This window comes from Capricornis sumatraensis, chromosome 2 (assembly GCF_032405125.1).
Source record: "Capricornis sumatraensis isolate serow.1 chromosome 2, serow.2, whole genome shotgun sequence".
NCBI lineage: Eukaryota > Metazoa > Chordata > Mammalia > Artiodactyla > Bovidae > Capricornis > Capricornis sumatraensis.
The window spans coordinates 58,996,912-59,020,298 of NC_091070.1; the positions used below are offsets into that span (position 1 = coordinate 58,996,912).

Consider the following 23,387-nt stretch of genomic DNA (forward strand, 5'->3'; position numbering starts at 1 on the left):
CCTCCCTTGTGTATGTGACCATTGCACACTCTCTGACTACCTTTTAATGGCTCCAGTCATTTATTTATCAGTGGTGACTGTTGAGTCATAAAATTAAATTCGTCCTCCTAAATTATAAACCAGTGCCGTGTACAGAACCTTGGGTTGTTTTTGCCAAGAAATATTGCACAAACTTGGATTATTTATCTAAGAACAAATCTTGGAATAAACTGTAGCTGTTTATGGGGAGTTGCATTTTCTTCTGTGGTGGAGTTTCCAGAATCCAGGAAAAGCAGCAGCACATTTATTCTCCTCTGCTGTGAGGATGAGTGAAGGATTGCTAATTGAATGTAGCTTTTATTCAGTGTTTTTCCTCCCTGCCAAAATCATGAAATACTATAGTGCTTTTGTATTATTAGCTCTAGACCACAGCACAGCTGAAAGTTCATGATGATCTCACCAACACACAGCTTGGAATCCTAGAATTTTACAACTGAAAGCAATTTTAGATTTAGTCACCCCACATTTTATAGATAAAGAAAGAGGTCACTGCTGCATGTTGCCATCAGCATGAAGGGAAACTGGATTGACTTGTCTTATAGCTGAAGCTAGTGCCCTGCCTTCTAGAAGCCAAGATGGCTGTAGGGCAGTGAAGGTAGACCATCACCCTTGTTGTTTAGTCGCCAAGTCATGCCTGACTCATGCAGCCCCGTGGACTGCAGCCCACCAGGCTCCTCTGTCTGGGGGATTTCCAGGCAAGAATACTGGAGTGGGTTGCCATTTCCTTCTCCAGGGATCAAACCTGGGTCTCCTGCTTGGCAAGAGGATTCTCTACCACTGAGCCATCTGGGAAGTCTAGAGGCCAGATATGACCCGAAGGCCAGGTGACCTACACAATGTTTAAAAATTGAACTATTTGCTATACTTTTTAAAATCGGAGATTTTTGCTGAAAATCAGAAGATTTGTCTCCATTTTTCTGGTAATGAGAAATGGCTAGCCCCTCTGGACAGGGCATGCACTCAAATGTTCCGTTCACTGCTTTAAAAGGCTTCCAAGTAGCCTTTTAAATGTCTTAAGACCATGCTGCCTCATTCATTTATGTCACCTTCCTGGCCCCTCTGGCTATTTCCCAACTTACACATTGGGAAATCAGCCATCCAAAGACCTGGCTGGTGATAGGGAGGAAGAATGTCCTCAGGGTTCTAGATTCAGCTCCTGCATAGGCTGCAGGCTGTGTCCCAGTTGCCCACTGACTTGCATTCTTATCAGGCCAACCCAGTCCGTCCATCCTCTTCCGAATCTACAGTCATTTACTCACCACTTGCCACACCCCCATGTCTAATAACTGGCAGGACTCGCCTACTCCACCACTTGGAATGGATCAGGTGATGGGTGTTTAGGCAGTCGGGAAGCTGTACATTGATTTGGCCAAGGTCACAGGGCTAACGATGGGGAGCAAAGTGTTAAAGGCAAATATGTTGGAATGTTCCAATGTTAAAGGCAAAATATGCTGGTTAACTTAAGTCATCACTGCTGGATTTTACTGTGACTTCTGGCTTGACAGTCCTGAAAGCCTAGTCCTCTAAGAAAGTGTTCTTTTGTTTGATAAAAATGAGACAGAGAATCTAAGGGAGTTTGGCAACCTCCGAATTTTGCCCCAAATATCTTTCCATCTGTTTCTTCGTGTGATTCTCTATGGGAACTGTCGCTTCTTCCAAAGATTTTCACCCTTTAAAATGGTTTTGTTTTGGAATCCTCTCCAGAGGAAGTGGTAGAAAAACAAGAATAGAGACAGATGTTTCCCATTGGATATGAATTGGGAAAAAAAGCATTCAAGATAAAAGAAATGCCACAAGGACTTAGCTGAGGGATAAAAATCAACAATTAGGAGATGACAGGAATCCTAGCAATAGTCCAGACTTATGAAATAAATATTGAAAATTTGAGGATTTGTTACAAAGAGGCTTTTGTTAGAAGAGACCCTGTTGCAGGCACTAATGGTAAGTTTGTTGCTTATTTAGTTCCTTGCTACTCAGCAAATTAGGCATCATCTTGTTAGAAATGTAGAATTCCCAGGCCCCAGCCCCAGATTTAACTACATCAGAGTCTGCACTTTAACAAGATCCTCAGGTGATTTCTGCTTTGTACATTGGGTCATATCCTATAGAAAAATTTCAGCCCCCCAAATAGGAAGCTGACTGTGAGAATGGAAGGCTTTGCTTTCCCTCCCTATTTTGTGGTGTCTGTGATTCATGTTGCTTTATTCCCTTTTCCATTCTTCTGTGAGTTAGGGAACAAACCGTCTCCCAGGCACGCCTCTAGAAGGGACTCCATATGATGAGGACCGCTGGATTACTGTCAGAGAGGGCAAAGTAGTGAGGCAGAATTTCCTTTTCTTCACATTTCTCGGAACACTTCTATTGCACACACGTGAAATTCTTCCTGTCCAGTCCTCATTTTGGCTGTGCAAAAGCATTAAAAGAAATTAAAAGCCCCAAACACCACAGTGTGGTTCCAAGTAATGTTCTAAATTCCAAGGCATGGGTTTCAGACCCAAGCTCTTAAATCATTGCAGTCTGTCCCAGACCCAATTATGCTAGTTTCCAAAATTTCATATAAGCAAAATATCATGTGGAGTCACCATAATACACCATAATACAATGGCTTAACAGAATGTCTGTTTTCTGCTGTTACAACACTGGGAAGCTATATCTTTATATTTTTCAGTAATTCTTTAACTCACAAGATAATGCATAGCAACATTAAAGATAACCTGTTCTAAGAGTATGAGCAAAAGAGAAAACAGTTAATTTCTAAATTGCATAAAATTATGAAGATGTTGAAAATGAATTTTATTTAGTTTATGGGAGAGGGAAGGACAGATTACTAGAAAGGAAAATATATTTAGTGAAGTGAGAATAAAGGGACATGTCATATTTCTGGAGTCCTGGGATCAAGAGTGGTGCCAATATCTGTTGGCTTTGTTGTTTAATCTCTAAGTCATGTCCAGCTCTTTGTGACTCCATGGGCTGTAGCCTGCCAGGCTCCCCTGTACATTGGATTTCCCAGGCAAGAATAACTGGAATGGGTTGCCATTTCCTTAGACCAAGGGATCAAACCAGCGTCTCCTTCACTGGCAGAGGAATTGTTTACCACTGAGCCACTTGGGCCTAGAAGTGTACTTGGAACTTCATGGGTTTTTTTTTTTTTTTTGAGAGAAATAGTTAAGATGTATGGTTACCCTTTTCTAGATGCTTGAAGAAGTCTTCCATAATCTTGATCCTGATGGTATGATGAGTGTAGAAGACTTTTTCTATGGCTTGTTCAAAAATGGAAAACCTCTTACACCATCAGCATCTACCCCATATAGACAATTGAAAAGGCACATCTCCATGCAGGTAAGAAATAAATAGGAAGTGGATTCTTTGGGAGTAAAGTTAGCATCCATTTGAATAATTTCCAGTGAGTTAATCTGCTGTCTGAAGAAAAATACTGAGGAGAAAGAGAAGCAAAAGAAGAGCAGAAAAGAAAGACTAAACCACTGAGGAAGTTGGGTTTGAGAAATGACCATAAATTATAGTAGGAAGACCACTAATTATGCCCCTTCATGTTAGCTGTGGGCCAGAAGGAACCTGATGTTAAGTAGAGATGCATCTCATCTGTATGCAGGATCTGTCTGCCAGGTCAGCTGTTGATCAGCTTTGCATTCTTGACTGACATGGGACAGGAAGATCAAAGGGGCCGCATGGCTTTTTATCCTAGCAGTATAAATGAGAGAAGCATGCCTCTGCCCCTTGTGGTCGGGACTGACTGCTTTTGGTCTTGACCAATGTCATGTTGCAATGCCTGAGCTTGCTCCAGTCTCTTTCTTCTAGTCTTTTGATGAGAGTGGACGACGGACCACAGCCCCATCTGCAATGATGAGTACCATTGGCTTTCGGGTCTTCTCCTGCCTGGATGATGGGATGGGCTATGCATCAGTGGAGAGAATACTTGACACCTGGCAGGAAGAAGGCATTGAGAACAGCCAGGAGATCCTGAAGGTGTGGCAACTGAAATGGGAGGCAAATGACAAATTGGGAAGGGCTGAAAAATTCTGTTTGTGATTTGATTTGATTACTCCTTAATGATTCTTCTGTTCACAAGATCTCAGACATAAGAGATAACTTTTGCTACCCCCTTTAACCAGGAGTGTTGCTGACTTCATGTTTTTAACCCCTAAATTATTGACAAGAAATTTCTTAACTGCTCTCTGGTTGGTAGAGTTTTGCCACTGTGTTTATTTACAATGCCAGACAGCATTTTTAAAAAAGACATACATAATGATGTTTTCCTTAGAGAGACCTTAGTTGAGTATTGTTCCAAAGCTACTGTTAAAGAAATGTAAACATCCAGTTTGTAGATTATAAATTCAGTTCCCCAGATCTGTATAACCTTCACATTTTCTGCTTTCTGAGGATAGAACTTGTGATTATCTTGAACTTGTTCTGATTTCTAGGCCTTGGATTTTAGCCTTGATGGAAATGTCAACTTGACAGAGTTGACACTGGCTCTTGAAAACGAACTTTTGGTCACCAAGAACAGCATTCACCAGGCAGCTCTGGCCAGTTTTAAGGCTGAGATTCGGCATTTGCTGTGAGTTGAGCAGAAAGCTTACCTGCTCTGTCCCCTTTGCTGCTTGTTGAGCAAGTGCTTCAGATGCCTGTGGCGTGTACTCCATTCTGAAGGCAGTGGTGGCTAATCGCCTACCATCTCACTTCTGGGAAAGTGAGGTGGAGCTTAGATCTGCATGTAGGCTTTTGAAAAGGGCTGTGGAATGTGTTTTGGAAGGGCTCTGGTTGTCTTGGTTTTGTTTTTGTAGAGGAGCAAGCCAGAGGAGAGCTTTTTGGGTCTACTTGTTGCCTAGTAACAATCTCCCTTGTAACTTTGTTTCTTTCTGATTCTAGGGAGCGAGTTGATCAGATGCTCAGAGAAAAGGAGAAGCTCCGGTCTGATCTGGACAAAGCCGAAAAGCTGAAGTCTCTGATGGCCTCAGAGGTGGACGACCACCACGCAGCCATAGAGCGGCGGAACGAGCACAACCTCAGGTGTGACGGGCGGGGCCAGGGCCCTCCTTTCCCACCACCGTGGCCCGGAACAGTGGGGTTTTGCCTGCCTGCCCGCCTGCTTGGCCACACCTGGCTGGGGTGACTTAGGTGTGGCCAAGCCTACAGGAAAGCAGGGCTCACTGGACACTTTCTCAAGGGGCTTCCCATCTCTATGACTCTCTGTTTTTGGTGGCTCTACAGAGGGACCTCTGAGGGACTTGATGGCAGCCTGTCAGTCTTTCCTTCTCACAGGAAACTGGATGAAGAGTACAAGGAGCGAATAGCAGCCTTAAAGAATGAGTTCCGAAAGGAGAGAGAGCAGATCCTGCAGCAGGTGGGCAAGCAGCGTATGGAACTTGAGCAAGAAATCGAAAAGGCAAAAACAGAAGAGAATTACATCCGGGACCGCCTCGCACTCTCTTTAAAGGTAATTATCCTCTTAGTTATGTGGTCTGTGTGCCTTCTGGGAATACCACGTGGAAAACCACAGCTCTGTAAGAGGACAGGTCTGCACAGGGCTCATAAGTCTGGGTCAACACCCGGACATGGTAGAGCCCCCACTGGGATCCAGGTTTCCGGGGTGTCCGGGCTTCTGGTTTGCCAACAGCATATCTTGTTCTTACCTGCTGAAGCTGCACTGAGTCCTCAGAGCTGTTTAATACCTGGTTGATGCTGTCCCCTTCCTCGTCCTTAGCAGATGGCTCTTTTTTTCCTTCCACACTGAGGCCATCCACTTTGTTTCTCTGCTCCCAAATCTACCTTTTCCCTTGCGCATCCTCCTCCTCTTTTCTGTGTCTCAGTAGAGGAAGTGACCCTTCTCTTTATGGAGCTCTGACACCAGGTAATGTGGTACAGTGTCAGCTGTAGCTGAAGGTGGGCGGGACCCTCTCAGGTCTTGGGAGGGGTCTGGACTCAAGACTGCCTGGTTCCAATCTGGATACCACCACTTACATAAGACCTTCATCAGGTTACTCAAGCCTGTTTCCTAATGTACAAAAGAGTCACCATCATAATACCAACCTCATAGCATTGATGTGGAGATTGAGTGAGTTGCTACATATACAGTATATGAAAGTAATAAGAACCTATGGAATAGTTAGTTTTCTTGAGGTTATGAAAGGTTCCTGAAACTCCACAAATCAGAAACTGAGCCAGTTCTCCCTCCCTAACCATCAAACTGCTTCCTCTCCTGAATTTTCACCCTAATCTCCATCACCATCCTGTGCTGTTAAGTCATAGAAGTCACCGTCCTTGGTCATCCTGGATTCTCACTTTCTGAGTCCTGCTGATGCTCTGAAAGGCTTTTCAGATTTATCCCATTTCTCCATTTCCACAGCTTCTGAACAGGTTCAGAATTCATCACAATTTCTCAACTGACTTATGTGCATCCTTTCTTCCATCTATCCAACCTCCCTCCGCCTGGTCACCAGAGTTATCTTACTGCTGCTGCTGCTGCTAAGTGGCTTCATTCGTGTCTGACTCTGTGCAACCCCATAGACAGCAGCCCACCAGGCTCCCCGTCCCTGGGATTCTGCAGGCAAGAACACTGGAGTGGGTTGCCATTTCCTTCTCCAGTGCATGAGAGTGAAAAGTGAAAGTGAAGTCTCTCAGCCGTGTCCGACTCTTAGCGACCCCATGGACTGCAGCCCACCAGGCTCCTCCGTCCGTGGATTTTCCAGGCAAGAGCACTGGAGTGGGGTGCCGTCTTACTGAAGAAACTTTAAAATCATGCTACACCCTTTGTAAAAGTGCAGCGTGGCAGCCCGAAGGGCCCTGAAGAGGGGTTCATGCTCCTACCTTCCTAATCTCAGGTCTTGCCAGCAACCCCCAAGCCCACGCGCGACCTCTGCTGCACCTGCTGTCAGTAATTTCAGTTTCTCAGTGGGCTTTTAGGCTCCTTCACTGCTTTCTCCAACACTGCAGGCCAAATTGCGTATTCATTCCCATTACACTTAACTTTTTTTTCTCACCAGAAGGTAGCATATTTTCTATCACATCTTAGGTAATTGTATCCATATCTGTCTCCCCTGCCATGGCCCCAGTTGTGTGGTCCCTGCTTCCCTGGCGGCTCAGATGGTAAAGCGTCTGCCTGCAATGCGGGAGACCCGGGTTCGATCCCTGGGTCAGGAAGATCCCCTGGAGAAGGAAATGGCAATCCACTCCAGCACTCTTGCCTGGAAAATCCCATGGACGGAGGAGCCTGATAGGCTACAGTCCATGGGGTCGCAAAGAGTCGGACACGACTGAGCGACTTCACTCACTTGTGGTCGGCAACAGAAGCTGACTTCTTAGTTTCCAAAGCACCAACACAGGCCCAGTTCATAGAGATTGCTCCTGATTGTTTTCACATCTAAATTTAGACATACTTTGAAAGATTAGAATTCTAGAGTTGTCATTTGAGGGGTAGGTAGTTTTCTTTCTTAAACACTTCAAGCACATGCTTTTTCAGTCCATGTTAACTGTATAAGGGTGTGAACAAGAATAAATTTAAAACATATTGGCTTTACTTAAATGTCCAATGACAAAGGAATGGATAAAGGTGTGGTACCTATATACAGTGGACTATTCCTCAGCCATTGAAAAGAAGGTAATAGAGCCATCTGCAGCAACATGGACGGACCTAGAGAGCATCATACTGAGTGAAGTAAGTCAGAGAAGGAAGAATTTCCTATGACATCCCATATATGTGGAATCTAAAAAGAAATGATATTCATACAAATGAACTTACAAAACAGAAACAGACTCACAGATTTTGAGAATGACCTTATGGGTGCTGGTGGGAAGGATGGGGAGAAAGGATAGATAGGGAGTTTGGGATGGACATGTATACACTGCTGTATTTAAAATAGATAACCAACAAGGACTTACTGTATACCACGTGGAACTCTGCTCAGTGTTGTGTGGCAATCTGGATTAGAGGAGAGCTTGGTGGACAATGGATACACGTATATGTGCGACTGAATCCCTTTGCTGTTTACCTGAAACTACCACAGCATTGTTTGTTAATTGGCTATACCCTAATACAAAATAAAAAGTTTTCTAAAAAGAAATATATCATCTCTATATTTTGGCAAGATATGCTTTGAAAATACACAGAAAAAAACCCACATTTTGTGGACTTAGGTTGACATGTTATTATAATAATTTAAACATAAATTATGAAAAAACTGTATGTGTAGCTTTTATATCTTTAAACCAAAATCAAATTGTAAATTAAATGTAAACCATGTCTATATCATCATTAAATGAAAATTGTTGGAGCTATTCTCTTTTTTGTAGTTTTTCTGAGTTCTCTTTTGCTGTCAAATAAACATGGTATTCTGCAACCAGTCTTTGATTTGACATCCTAATGAGAACGCTTTTCATGTCATTAAATTTTCAATTGCAAAGCTGTCAGATAGAAGTACAATGCAAGTCATATATGTAATTTCAGATTTTCAGACAGCCACATTAAAAGGTAAAAGGAAACAGGTGAATTTAATGTTGAATCATTTTAATCTGTAATCTCTAAAACATTATCATTTTGACTTGTAATTAATATAGAAAACCTGTTATTGAGCTTTTTGTTCATTTTTTTCTAAATCCTCAAAGTCTGGTGAGTGTTTCATACTCACAGCTCCTTTACCTGGAACTGATAGTGCCTGCTGTTGGGTAGCATGGTTCTGTAGGATCAAGAAAACGAAGAGGCACGCTTTGGGGTTATAAGATAATATTGGGTTTTTTTAATATTTACTTTTTCTCCTCTAATGTACTGAAACTTTCTCAATCTAGAGCATTGATTTATGCATGAAATAAAACGGTACAACAGCTTCCTTTTTAATCCACGGAATTTCCCCAAATTTCTTCAGGAAAACAGTCGTCTAGAAAATGAGCTTCTGGAGAATACAGAGAAGTTGGCAGAATATGAGAGTCTGACAAACAAACTTCAGCGAAATTTAGAAAATGTTTTGGCAGAAAAGGTAAATCTGTTTAAATGTGATTTCCTGAAAGATAACCCCGAAATGTAGTTTACTCAAAAGACCAGAAGCAGTGCCACTAAGAAAATGCCTATTATGGAATTATTTATGTGACTAAAGGAAGTTGTCAACTTTTGCAGGGATTTAAAACTTTGCATGGCACTGAGAAAGGGTCTCTGCTTTAGTTGAACACATCACTCTAGAATGTTCTTTCCATCATCCAGTGGATGGTGTTTCTGTTCAAAAGTCACATTCCTTTCATACTCAAGAGACTGAGTGAACACCAGAAATTGGGGCCTTTGGTATTTTTTAGGTCAAAGAAGGATACTTGGGAAAAATGACAACTTTGCACTTTCCATTTTCTAGTTTGGTGACCTTGATCCCAACAGTGCTGAATTCTTCATGCAAGAAGAAAGGCTGACGCAGATGAGGAATGAATATGAGCAGCAGTGCCGGGTGAGTGACTGAAGAGAACTTAACTTAGTAAGTGGAGAGTGCCTAGATTCAGATCCTGCCTCACCATTTACTAGCCAAGCGACTGGTAAACATAACCTGTGGGTATCTCGATTCCTCATCTACAAGGTGACAAAAATAAATGAACCCACAAAATAGAGTTGTTGTGGAGAGTCAGGAAGTACACGTGAACTGCGTAGAACAAAGCCTGAGACACAGAAAACACTTAACCTAAGTGCTAGCTATTATATTATTCAGTATCCTGATATATGAGAGAGTCGTGCAAACTGCCGTTGTCTGTTTTATCTGGGTCAGAAATTGCCAGTAATTAGAGGAAAATAAAGTTTTATTCTAAGAGAAGGAAACTGTGGTCATGTTGATATGCTTATTCCAAAACCAGCCTTTCCTGAGTGCCGGCCTACTCTGATATAATTTGCTTTTGTTCTGTGGGGTTTTTTTCCTGAATACATTCCTTACTTTATTTACAAAATGCAAATAGAGCAGAAACCACTCAAGTCTTTAAGTAGTAAGTCGTTACTACTAGAGGACACAAAAACATCCTAATAAGTAAGAATCTTTGACTTTTTTAGAAAAGTAACTCTTCTAAGCTCAGGAATCTGGGATTTTTATTTTTTTCTTAAACCACAAACACTTGTGTATTTTAACATGGTGAGCATAACTGAGTTCAGCCTGCTTTAGATGAACATAGTACTTGGGCAAAAGTGGAGAAAACAATCACCTCCTTATGAGGTTGTTCATAGGCTGCCTTCTCAGGAAATATACATACACGCAGATTTTGAGAAAAGAAATGAAATATTTGTCACTCTTACAAATACATTTTGGCTTTTGTCTCTAATCTCCTATGCTTTCAGTTATATAGATGTTTTTCTCCTATGCTTTCAATTATTTCATCAGTAAAATCTGTCAGCGCCACCTCCGAAAATTCCCCAAATTCATCTGCTTATACATTTTTAATAGCTTTTCATAACCATACAATTCACCAACTTAAGGTATACAATTCAGTCTCTTTTAGTATATTCACAGAATTGTGCAACCATTACCATAATAAATTTGGAACATTTTCATCACCTGCAAAGAAACTCCCAGTCCACATAGCTGTAATCTCTCCCATGACTTCCAGCCCTAGGCAACTAATAATCTATTTGCTGTCTGTTTGGTTTTGCCTATTTTTAACATTTCCTAAAAATGAATTTAGACAATATATTGACCTTTGTGACTGGCTTCCTTCATTTAGCATATTGTTTTTGAGCTCTATCCATGTAGTACCATGTATCAGTACTTTGTTCATTTCTATTGCTGCATAATATTCCATAGCATAGCCATACCACATTTTATTTATCCATTCCTTAGTTGATGGGCATTGAGTTGTCTTGAATATTGTGAATAATGGGCTGCTGTGAATAATTTGTGTGTGAGCTCTTGTGTGGGCATATGGTTTCATTTCTCTTGGGTATGTACTGAGGAGTGGAATTGAGTCATATGATCACTGTATGCTTAACCTTTGAAGAACTACCAAATTTTTTGCAAAATATTTGCACCATTTTACATTCCCACCAGTAAGAGAGTTCCAATTTCTCTCCATCCTTGCCAACAGTTGTTACTATATGTCTTTTTTATTTTAGTCATCCTAGTGGATATGAAGTGGAATCTCATTGTGGCTTTGATTTGCATTTCCCTAATGGCTAATAACATTAAGTGTCTTTTCATGTGCTTGTCAATATATCTTCTTTGGAGAAATGTCTCTTCAGATCCATTGCTGAATATTTAAATGTATTTGTCTTTTTATTATTGAGTTGTAATAGTTCTTTATATATTCTGTATACAAGTCTCTTATCAGATATATATGGTGCAAAAACTTTTTTTCCACGCTGTGGGTTGTCTTTTTACTTTCTTGTTGGTATCCTTTGAAGCACAAAAGTTTTTAATTTTGATGATGTACAGTATATCTGTTTTTTCTTCCATTGCTTGTTTTTGACATCACATCTAAGATTTATATTGGTTTTTAAATTCCAGCTATTACAAGACCAAGTAGACGAACTCCAGTCTGAACTGCAAGAATATCGTACACAAGGCAAAGTATTCAGGCTTCCCTTGAAGAACTCACTGTCAGAAGAACTTGATATTAACAGTGGTTGCATCGAGCCTGACCAGGGTAAGCCGTTCAGACACCATCTTTTCAGAGTCTGTGCCTTTGACTTTTGATTGTAAAACCATAGTTGAATGTAAAATTGCAAAATGTTGGCAACCCTGCCTTCTCCGCCCCCACAGCACTACCCCACCCCCACCCTCCCAAAAAAAGACTTTGGCAATGCTATTTTCTTGAGCTGTTTCACTTGTGGTATGTTTTTTTCATTTGTCCTGAAGTCTTTATGAGAATATTTCCATCTGATTTTGATACACATCAACAAAGAAATGGAAAAATCAAACCACAAGGATATTAAAAAAAGAAAACTGGCTACGAGTCTGCAGATCCAGGCCTTGGAAGTGTTAGAATTCAGTCACTGAGTTATTGCTGAATCCTCCCTTTCTAAAAGAGTGCCTAACTGGTATGACAATGTTTTGGAGAGTGAGCCAGCCAGAAACCCCAGAATTTGATTTCCTTATGCTGGTTGTGCTAAATGCCTGCAAAACAACAAATAAGATAAATAAATGTTGGTGCCTGTGCCTTGGGGAGGATTTTGAGTAATACAGATGGAAGGCAGAGCTGTTTGGGAACCCTCCTATGTTCATTATCAGCTCTTTTCCTCCCTCCTCATATCCTGCCTCTTTCCTCCAGTGGGTTGAATATGAATTTCAGAAGGGTTTATAATAAATTCTTCATTATATATAGTTTTCCCCGCTGCTACTTGGAACAGGAGTACAGGTTCTCACAATGGTTGTTTATTCTTCTTACCTATTTATTCTACAGTAAATAAGGGAGTGAGGAGGGAACAGGAAGAGGCTTGAATACTCTTCCTCTAAGTCTGTACTCTGTAGCCTTACTGTGGTAAAAGGATAGAGCCCAGTTGATAGAATATATCTCAGAAGCTTTTCTGGGCTTTTCCGTAGATGACCAAGGACTGGGAGTTCTAATCATGGGTACATGAGGCTGTGCCATCTTGGGATGGTTTACACCCCGCGTGTCACTTCTCAGATGGGGAACGCCATGGCAGGTGTAGAGAAAGCCCAAGGGTTGTCAATTCCAGATGTGAGACTTACACTATTTCTTGCATCTGCCTGTGTCCCTCCACATGAAAACTTTTTTTGAGTCCCCTGCCTTAATACTAGTCCCCTGCCTTAGTATTCGATGTAATCATTTCATCTGTGTACTAGCTCAGCCCTCAGCTTATGCTTCACATTTCAATGTCTGTCTCAGTCACCATTGTGGGCAGTTGCAGAGGTGAACTCCTGTGGAATGAGTTGATAGTTTTCTACAGAATCTGTCTATATCCGGGTTCCTAACCTATGCTTTATTCTTTTAAATAACTTTAGCTGATAATTGAAGATGAGGCCCCACCTGCACTACAGCAAATTAGCATTGTAGTGCTCAATTTTCTGTAATGTTGAGTGGTGGGTTGGATATCTTGATCCATGAAGTTAACACCTCGAAGCATAGCAAGTATGCTGGCCATTCATCCCCCTGCCACATTGCCTTCTGCTGATTTGTCACCCAGTATTTGTTGGGTGGAAAGAAAGCTGACTGGTCTGATCATACTGCCTCACTCGGCAGCATTTTCATTAGCAGGAGGTCACTTTTAAGAAACATTTTCCCCATCTGCTCCCACCTCCTGTCCTATTGACTTCTATTAAGGTTTGATACACTGCCTGTATCTCATTTTCCCTTATGCTTGAAAACAAGAGACCACTCTTGGATTCTGCTGTTTCCTAGTAGATATCATCTATTGCACTTTAGGATTCCATAAGTAATGCCAGTTGTGTTATTGAAAGAACCTGCAGCCGGGTCAACAGATCCCATGTGTTTTCAGGGCTTGGTTCTGAAGAATGCAATCCACTGAATATGAGCATCGAGGCAGAGCTGGTCATCGAACAGATGAAAGAACAACATCACAGGGACTTGTGTCACCTAAGACTGGAGCTTGAAGATAAAGTAAGACCTTCTTTTCAATCCTGTTCTCTGATTTCTTTGAGCTCTGACAAGCTTTTGCATGTACGACACTCCCCATTCTTTTTTCTCCCAGAGCAGCACTTTCTGTACATTTCCTCCTGCGTCTGGGTGGCTACCAGGAACTCACTTCCTCAGGATGCTTTCCCAGGCCAAGGGGCCTTTGAGGGCTCTTCTTCGTAGGAGAGAGATTCTTAAAAATGGAATATCTTCAGTCCTAGCCAGCATGGAGCTGAAAGGTCATTACATTATTCCCAACTCATTAAAAAAAAAAAAAACTTAAAAAAAAAAAAAAAGTCCTTTGATACAGCATTGCCTCCTGAATTAGGTACAAGTTCTGAATCTTGGTTTCAAAACCCTTTACCGTGTTGCTTTAGGTTATACTTCCAGTCTTCTCTATTATCATCGTTTGAGTTACTTTATCTTCCAGCCAGACCCGGTAGTTTGCTGCTCTTCACCAAACTGTCCTCTCTTGCTCATGCTGTTACATGCTATGTTATTATTTCTTTCTACCTCTTGAAAGTCTACTTAACCTTCAGAGTTTCCATCAAATGCTACCTCTTCTATTCCTGAATTCTCCCAACCAAACATGATTTTCACCGCCTTGGAGTCCCCAGGTTACACTGTAGGTATTTTTCCTACACATGTTTTTAAATGTTTTATTCTAACTGGTAGTACACTTTCTTTATATTCGTCATAACCATGTCTAGAGAGGGGGCTGTGTCTTATCCAACTTGTGTCCCCATGAGGCCTGCAGAGTACCTGTCGGGTGTTAAAGAAATACTTGAATATAATTGTCTATGTTAAGGCTTGCAGTTTGCAGTTGGAAAGGACGCCGGTGAAGAAATAACAGTGTCTATGTGAAGGCCTGGTTCATTTGAACAGAGTTGTTTAGAAACTAATAAAATTCAATCAGTTTACAAAGGAAACCAAACCTGACTTTAAAATATCTTATTTAAAAAAATAAAAAAAAAAAAAATAAAATAAAATATCTTATTTAATGTGTTTTGAATTGTTACTTTAAAACAAAAATAGGAAAACTGAGAAATGTAAGAAAAAAGTCTTTACTGCCCCAGAGCCTTTCCATGGCCTTGAGTTGAATAACACTGTGGTGGTTTTGCTTTCTGGCTTTAGGTGAACTATTATGAAAAGCAGCTAGATGAAACCAAAGTTGCCTTTGAAAAGGAGCAGGAGAACATGAAGCTCAAGTGTGAGAATGAAGTACACATCTTAGAAGAACAAATAAGTGACCTTAAAAATCAGATTGCAGAACTTCAGGGCCAGACAGAGCTACTCAAGGAGGCACAACACATGGCTATCTGCAGACATGAGGAGGAGAAAAAACAGCTGCAAATGAAGTGGGATGAGGAAAAGACTCACGTGCAGGAGGAGCTGCGGCTGGAACATGAGGTGGCACTCAGGGCTAGGCTGGAGCAGGTGGAGGAAAGCTTTAACAGAGAGAGGGAAAAACTCGTTCAAAATGGCGCCTGGACAGAGGAGAAGGTGAGGGGCTTGACTCAGAAACTAGAACAAGTTCACCAGGAGCAGCTGAAAAGCCTGGTGGAGAAACACATTCTTGAGAAAGAGGAATTGCAAAAAGAGCTCTTGGAAAAACACCAAAGGGAACTACATGAGGGAAGGTAAGAAAGTGGGGGAAGAAGAGGAGGGGACACCAGTCCTCAGGGGCACCACAGGTCCCCGTTAATAAAGGAGACTTTGAAAAACCAGAAGGTGTAAGAGCCCACTTAAACTGACTAGAATTCTTTTTTAGTTTTTCAACTTGTTTTGTCCTTGTTCAGATATAAGCCTACCTTGGGATTGTTGAAACTTTTTTTTTTTTTTAAGAGGAAAGTTTTGTTTTGTTTTTTATCAAACATATACTTTTTAAGGTTCCAGATGAGAATAAGATTATCACAAACGTGATTTCTTCTTTGTTTAGTCCTGTTGTTTTCTGAGAAAGGCCTGTTATAAGTTATTAGATTCGGGCAAAGTTACATTTCCTCCCAGAGTTATGAGACGCTATTTTGGGCTTACTTTCCTCATGTGAAACCTCAGATGTTTTTGAGGGCTTTGGTGCTTCATTCTTTATCTCAGTGGTACTTCATTAAATAGAAAGCAAACATGTATGTATGGTTTATATAACTACATATAGACAGACAGAGAGCCACTCAGTCTTGTCCAACTCTTTATGACCCCACAGACTGTAGCCTGTCAGGCTCCTCTATCCATGGAATTCTCCAGGCAAGAACACTGGAGTGGGATACCATTTCCTTCTCCCAGGGATCTTCCTAACCCAGGGATCAACCCTGGATCTCCTACACTGCAGTCAGATTCTTTATCATCTGAGGCACCAGAGTATACATAATTAAAATGAAAGAATTTTATGTATTTCCTATGTAGGGTTTAGGGTAATATGTATTTGAACATTAAATGAGAAAGCACTGTAAGTTTTTGGCTAAAACTCCATGAATATCTGGGAATATGCCAGAGAATTTGGTTTCTAAATCTTCTTTTTAAATGCAGAGAGAGGTAAGTGAGTCTTCTAAATTAATTATGGCTGCCATTGTTTGGCACTCAGAAATGAGATCCCTTCTGAGTATAGAAATAAGTGAAGACCATTTTTTAGAAAATATTTACATTGTTTGCTTGGCTGCTTCTTCTATGCATGGGAAAATGTTTTTTTGTTTGCTTCTGGAGTTGATGACAGTTTCAGTAATGCTGTATGTTGACCACATTTAGGGAAAAAATGGAAACTGAGTGTAATAGAAGAACCTCTCAGATAGAAGCCCAGTTTCAGGCCGATTGTCAGAAAGTCACTGAGAGATATGAACACGCCCTGCGGAGTTTGGAGGCGCACTACCGCCAACAGCTGAAGGAGCTCCTGGACCAACAATGTGAGGAGAGGTCCCAGTGGGAGTTTGAGAAGGACGAGCTCACCCAGGAATGTGCGGAAGTCCAGGAGCAGCTTAAAGAGACTCTCCAGAGGGAGAAAACAACCTCTTTGGTCCTCACCCAGGAGAGAGAGATGCTGGAGAAAACATACAAGCAGCATTTGAATAGTATGGTTGGAGAGAGAGAGCAGCTACTACGGGACCTGGAAGATCTGAGAAACGTGTCTGAAAGTCAGCAAAGTCTCCTGTCCAACCAGATACTTGAGCTGAAGGGCGGTCATGAAAGAGAGCTGAAGGACCGTGAGCAGGTCCTGTGCCAGGCAGGCACCTCAGAGCAGCTGGTCAGCCAGAGGCTTGAACAGCTGCAAAGGGAACATGACCAGGAGAGGCAGGAAATGATGTCCAAGCTTCTGGTCATGGAGAGTGTCCACAGAGCAACCTGTGAGAAAGCAGATCGAGAGAGGGCTGAGATGAGCACAGAAATCTCCAGGCTCCAGAATAAAATCAAGGAGATGGAGCAGGTAGTGTCTCCTCCCTCCAGGCTTCAGAATAGCTGTCAGGTGATAGGAGGGGAGGAGGCAGAAGAAAATGGCACCATGTCCCTGCTTCAGCAAGGAGAACAGCTGTTGGAAGAGAATGGAGATGTTCTCTTAAGCCTGCAAAGAGCCCATGAACGAGCAGTGAAGGAAAATGTGAAAATGGCAACTGAAATTTCTAGGTTGCAGCAGAGGCTGCAAAAATTAGAACCAGAGTCAATAATGTCTCCTTGTTTAGATGAACCAGCTTCTGGGCTCTTTGGAAATTCAGTGGAACAAACAGAGCCATTTTTACAGTCAAACCGAATCAAACAAGCAGAAGGTGGAACCACGCAGCATATTCTCAGTGACCTACAAGGCGATGAGGTCCGTGACCTCGAAAGTACAGGAACGAGCTCTGGTCAGAGACAGGTCAGAATGGAGGAGTCTGAAGCATCAATGGAGAGTTTTTCCGAGCTTGAAAATAGTGAGGAGACCAGAACTGAAACCTGGGACCTGAAGAATCAGGTCAGCCAGCTTCGGGAACAGTTAATGATCTTACGTGCAGACTGTGATCGAGCGTCTGAAAAGAAACAGGACCTACTGTTTGATGTTTCTGTGCTAAAAAAGAAACTGAAGATGCTTGAAAGAATTCCTGAGGCTTCCCCCAAGTATAAACTGTTATACGAAGATGCCAGTAGAGAAAATGAATATCTTCAGGAAGAGTTGAGGATGATGGAGAAGCGCTACGAGGAAGCACTAGAAAGTAACAAAGAGCTCACTTCAGAAATGTTCAGATTACAGGATGAGCTAAAGAAGGTTGAAGAAATGACTGACACATTCCTTAGCCTGGAAAAGAGTTACAATGAGATCAAAAGAGAAAATGAGGAACTGCATGTTCTGGTTTTGAGACTTCAAAGCAAGATGGAGAAGCTGCGAGAAAGAGCAGCAGTGCGGTGTGACTGCTTCTCCTTATGGGAAGCCCGTTCACATAACCTGGAAGTCGGACCTGATGCGAAGGTCTTTGAACTAAACCAAACACTGGATGAGTGTGTACCAAATGTTATGAGTGTGCATCATATTATAGAAGAACATTTGTATCAAGAAAACCAGTACCTAGAACAGGAGAATACACAGCTCTTAGAGAAAGTAAAAGGACATGAAATTGCCTGGCTACATGGAACACTCCAGACACATCAAGACAAGCCTGGAGCACAGAACCGAGTTATACTGGAGGAAAACACTGCTCTCCTCGGCCTTCAAGACAAGCATTTTCAGCACCAGGCCACCATCGCAGAGTTAGAATGGGAGAAAAAAAAGCTGCAGGAGCTGACTAGAAAGTTGAGGGAAAGAGTCACTGCTTTAGTCAAGCAAAAAGATGTACCTTCTCAAGGAGAAAAGGAGGAAGAGCTGAAGGCAATGATGCATGACCTGCAAATCACATGCAGTGAGATGCAGCAGAAAGTTGAGCTTCTGAGGTAATGTATGTACCTTCCGCGCTTCACGGAGTCTCCCAGAGCACCGCACCACATCTAACTTCTGCTGCTTGCTGTGCCTAGAGAAACTAACCTGGTAGTCTTCAAAAAGAGAGCAGTACTTTAGACTCCCTTCTGCTTCTGTGTTGTATTAACAAGTAGAATAACCCAGCCTAGGAGGCATTCCTTCCTCTATAGGAAATAAATGTTGTTCATTTGGGGGGTGAAAGTTCATAATGGAGAGTGTTGGCTGTTTAACCACGTGCATCATCATCGTATGTCGTCTTTAACTCCTTTCTAGCACTTCACTGGGATGGACAGACTTTTTTTCCTTTGGCTAAATGTTATTTTCCTCATTTTGATGAAACAAGTTATATGAGAATGAATGCCTTTTGTGTATTATTAACTCACTTGGTAGATAAGAACTTTCTTCTTATACTAATATGGGGGAAAAGGTTGTTTCATGGCTTATAGTTTTTCACTTACATCACTTAAAGTGCATGCTGATATTCTATAGATATTGGAAATTCATCTTAGAACATACAGTTTTTTGAGGACCTATCAGATATTAATGTGCTGAAAGAACAAAGACAAATATACTAATTTGAACCACTGCTCACTTGACTTTATAAAATATGATAGCAATTGTCTTCTAACAAATTTGGTTCAAACAAATTGTAGAATTTACATCATGTCTGAAATATCTTAATGATACGGGGAAAAAAACCCAAAATAATTCTAGGTGTAGTCTTTCCTCTTTTTATTTTAGACCCCAAAATTCTTAGTTCCAAAATTCTTAGTTCTTAGTTCCAAAAATCATAATGAGATGAAAGAAATTAGAAGATAACCATTAGTGTACATGTTTTGATATGTCCTTTTCATTTATGTAGTGAATTTTCTTTCTCTAAGTACCTTGGGGTTTAAAACTAAAGCTCATACAGCTTAGTGATACGGCTTTTGTCTTTGAGGAGCAGGCAGGACTTGAGACTGAGATACAGAGTTATTTGCTCAAAGCAGTATGAGAAAGTCACCAAGTAGGATGGGCACTGAGTCTCTTTTGTGTCTCAATGCTTAGGTGTTTTAGTCACACTTCCCTAATGTCTTTTAGTAAAATTCTTACTTCCCAAAAGAAATGAGTCACTGTCATAGCTTGATTTCCAAGTACCAAGAGACTACTAATTTAGGCTTTTCTCTTTAACTGGTATGGAATATGGATTTAATTGGAAGTTACTAGAAAGTGTTTTCCAAAGATGCCAGATGATGGCCTTTTTATAACTATTTTAAAAATCTCTGTACTGCAGATATGAATCTGAGAAGCTTCAAGAGGAAAATTCTATTTTGAGAAGTGAAATTACTACTTTAAATGAAGAAGACAGCATTTCTAACCTGAAATTAGGGAAATTAAGTGGATCTGAGGAAGAAATGTGGTAAGATATATACTTAAATATTCTAAAGGCATTTTTGCAAGGACTAAATCTGTGGTACTTCGCTGTTTAAAGCCTAACTCTTAAGTTATATTTTCATTGTCCCTTTAGGCAAAAAATAGAAACTGTAAAACAGGAAAAAGCTGCAGTTCAGAAGATGGTTGAAAATTTAAAGAAACAGGTAAGAGGTATTTCTCAATGTTTCCTTATTCTAAAATTGTCTTTTTTTATGGTAAGGTTGTAATTCTGAGTTTCAAAATGGAAACTTACCTTATGCTAATTCTAAATTCAGTTTCTATTTTTTGAAAATATATTTATTATTTTCAAAATGTGTGTACATTATTTCTAGACTTCTGGGTGTTTAATACAAGCCATATAATCAGTGGAAATGGGGAGATGATAACATCTAAACCAAACCTATGAAAAACTAGCTCTATCCCTTATGTGTTTGTTTTTTTTTAATTGGTGGAAAATTGCTTTACAATTTTGTGTTGGTTTTTGCCATACAGCAACATGAAGCAGTCATAATTTTATACATACATATATATCCCTTCCTTCCTGAGCCTCCCTTCCCTCCCGCTATCCCACATCTCTAGGTCATCACAGAGTACCAGGCTGGGTCCCTGCTATTTAGCAACTTCCTACTAACTATCTGTTTTACACATAATAGTGTATGTATGTCAGTGCTATTTTCTCAGTTCATCACACCCTCACCTTCTCCTGCTGTGTCTATAAGTCCATTCTCTACTAGGTTCATCAGTACCGTTTTTCTAGATTCCATATGTAAGTGTTAATGCACGATATTTGTTTTTCTGTTTCTGACTTCACTCTGTATAAGAGGCTCTAGGTTCATCCACTTCACTACAACCGACTCAGATTTGCTCCTTTTTATGTCAGAGTTATATTCCATTGTGTAAATGTACCGCAACTTCTTTATCTGTTCATCTGTCAGTGGACATCCAGGTTGCTCCCATGTCCTGGTTATTGTAAAGTGCTGCAGTGAACATTGGGATACATGTGTCTTTGAGAATGGTGGTTTTCTCAGGGTATATGCCCAGTAGTGGGATTGCTAGGTCATATGGTAGATTTAGTCTTTTAAGGAATCTCCATACTGTGTTCCATAATGTCTGTATCAGTTTATATTCCCACCAAGAGTGCAGAAGGGTTCTCCTTTCTCTACATCCTCTCCAGAATTTATTGTTTGTAGATTTTTTGATGATGACCATTCTGACTGCTGTGAGGTGATAATTCATTGTAGTTTTGATTTGAATTTGTAATAGGGAGTGATGTTGATCATCTTATGTGTTTATTAGCCATCTGTATGTCTTCTTTGGAGAAATGTCTGTTTGGGCTTCTGCCCATATTTTGATTGGGCTGTTTTTCTGATATTAAGCTATATGAGTTGCTTATATATTTTGGAGATTAACCCTTTGTCAGTTGCTTCATTTGCAATTATTTTCTCCCATTCTGAGGGTTGTCTTTTCATCTTGTTTATAGTTTCCTTTGCTGTGCAAAGGCTTTTAAGTTTTTTTAGGTCCCATTTATTTACTTTTGTTTTTATTTCCATTAATCAGAGAGAATTTTGCGGTGATTTACGTCAAAGAGTGTACTGCCTGTGTTTTCCTCTCAGAGTTTTATAGTTTCTGGCCTTACATTTAAGTCTTTAATCCATTTTGAGTGTATTTTTGTATATGGTGTTAGGAAGTGTTCTAATTTTATTCTTTTACATGTAGCTGTCCAATTTTCCCAGCACCACTTACTGAAGAGGCTGTCTTCTCTCCATTATAGATTCTTGCCTCCTTTTTCAAAGATACGATGCCCATAGGTGCTTGGGTTTATTTCTGGGCTCTCTACCTTGCTCCATTGGTCTGTATATCTGTTTTTGTGCCAGTACCATACTCTCTCAAGGACGGCAGCTCCTCATGTGGTTTTCATTTAGGTTAGCCCCTTCCTCTTTCTTCAGCATGATTAAAAGCTGTAGGTTAAGAACAGAATTTTACAGATATAGAATACTAGTTAGTCCATGTATATTTTCACAGAATTATGATTTATTTAGATAGTGTGTGCCATTCAATGCCCAATTCGTATAATCTCAACAATGTGCAATTGTGTGAAGAAAGGCCATTTGAGAATCAGGCTGAAACAGTCAAAAGACAAGGACATCCTGGGAAAAGAGTATTTTCAGCATTTGAGATAGACAAAGTGTTAACATCCAAAATATATTTTGTACTCTTACAAATTGCAAAACCCAATTGAAAATGGATAACTGATATGAATGGTCAAGTCAGAAAAAAGAGCACATATAAAAAGAAAGTTAGCCTCATTATTCATTAGGGAAGGGCAAATTAAATATTTCCTTTTTTTGCATATCAGATCAGTAAAAAAGATTGATCTCGTCTAGTATTAAAAGAGAGTGAGAAAATGAATCTACTTATACATTGTTGATAGAACTATAAGTTGGTAGTGCTATGAAGAACACATTTTGGGTATGTCAATCAAAACGGTAATATATATGCATACCTTCTAACCCAGCAGCCCAACTTCCAAAAATGAGATGCTAAATACTAAATGCCACCATGTATAAACGAATTTTCCAAAAGATTGTTTTTTTGTCAATATGAGAATGGATAAATGCAGTATGGAATGTCTTGCTACATGGAATACCTCACAGCCACATAAAAATACAGCATGTGGCAGTTTCTGAATGCACTGATTTGGAAAGATAAAGAGTCTATAAGATATTATAAGTGGAGAAAGCAGAGTATCTAAACATCTGAAATTATGCAAATTTTCGATCTAAAGAAGAAAAGCACTGTGTATATGTGTCTGTGAAAGTGAAAGTCACTCAGTCATGTCCGACTCTTTGCGACCCCGTGGACTACACAGTTCATGGAATTCTCCAGACCAGAATACTGAAGTGGGTAGCCTTTCCCCTCTCCAGGGGATCTTCCCAACCCAGGGATCAAACCCAGGTCTCCTGCATTACAGGCACATTTTTTACCAACTCAGCTATCAGGGAAGCCCTCATATCGGTTTGTATATGCATCGAAAACAATCTGGAGGGGGATGCATCCAGCTGTGGACAGTGGCTCCCCTGTGGAGTGGGATTGGACAAGTGTAATAATGAGTATGAATTGTGTCTGCTATTAAATGTGTATAAACTATCTACATAGAGAGGGTAAAACAATCTCTAAATAAGCTGTTTTAGCAGAAGTAGGATAACACATTTTAAACACTTATTTCAATTTTAATTAGATTTCAGAATTAAAAACCAAAAACCAGCAGTTGGATTTGGAAAATATGGAGCTTAGCCAAAAGAACTCTCAGAATCAGAAAGAGCTGCAAGAACTTAATCAACGTTTGGCAGAAATGCTAAGCCAGAAGGACAAAGAGCCACGACACAGTACATGTGAGGAATGGGAACAAGAAAAGTCTAATCTCAAAGAAGAACTGGAACACTGTAAATTGCAGGTATGGTCTACA

The 23,387-nt window shown here is 40.5% G+C and overlaps 1 protein-coding gene across 2 annotated transcripts in view; it reads left to right on the forward strand.

The window, feature by feature from the left end:
• The window catches only part of NIN (ninein), a 90,096-nt gene that overhangs the window by 43,150 nt on the left and 23,559 nt on the right, over nt 1-23,387 (forward strand). For both annotated transcript variants that reach the window (XM_068964353.1, XM_068964354.1), the window contains exons 6-19: nt 3,232-3,378; nt 3,856-4,023; nt 4,479-4,615; nt 4,927-5,067; nt 5,320-5,494; nt 8,916-9,026; nt 9,390-9,479; nt 11,511-11,649; nt 13,463-13,584; nt 14,734-15,239; nt 16,339-18,483; nt 19,782-19,907; nt 20,016-20,085; nt 23,160-23,375. In XM_068964353.1, the coding sequence (XP_068820454.1) occupies nt 3,232-3,378; nt 3,856-4,023; nt 4,479-4,615; nt 4,927-5,067; nt 5,320-5,494; nt 8,916-9,026; nt 9,390-9,479; nt 11,511-11,649; nt 13,463-13,584; nt 14,734-15,239; nt 16,339-18,483; nt 19,782-19,907; nt 20,016-20,085; nt 23,160-23,375 (4,293 nt within the window). The remainder of the gene's footprint in view (nt 1-3,231; nt 3,379-3,855; nt 4,024-4,478; nt 4,616-4,926; nt 5,068-5,319; nt 5,495-8,915; nt 9,027-9,389; nt 9,480-11,510; nt 11,650-13,462; nt 13,585-14,733; nt 15,240-16,338; nt 18,484-19,781; nt 19,908-20,015; nt 20,086-23,159; nt 23,376-23,387) is intronic.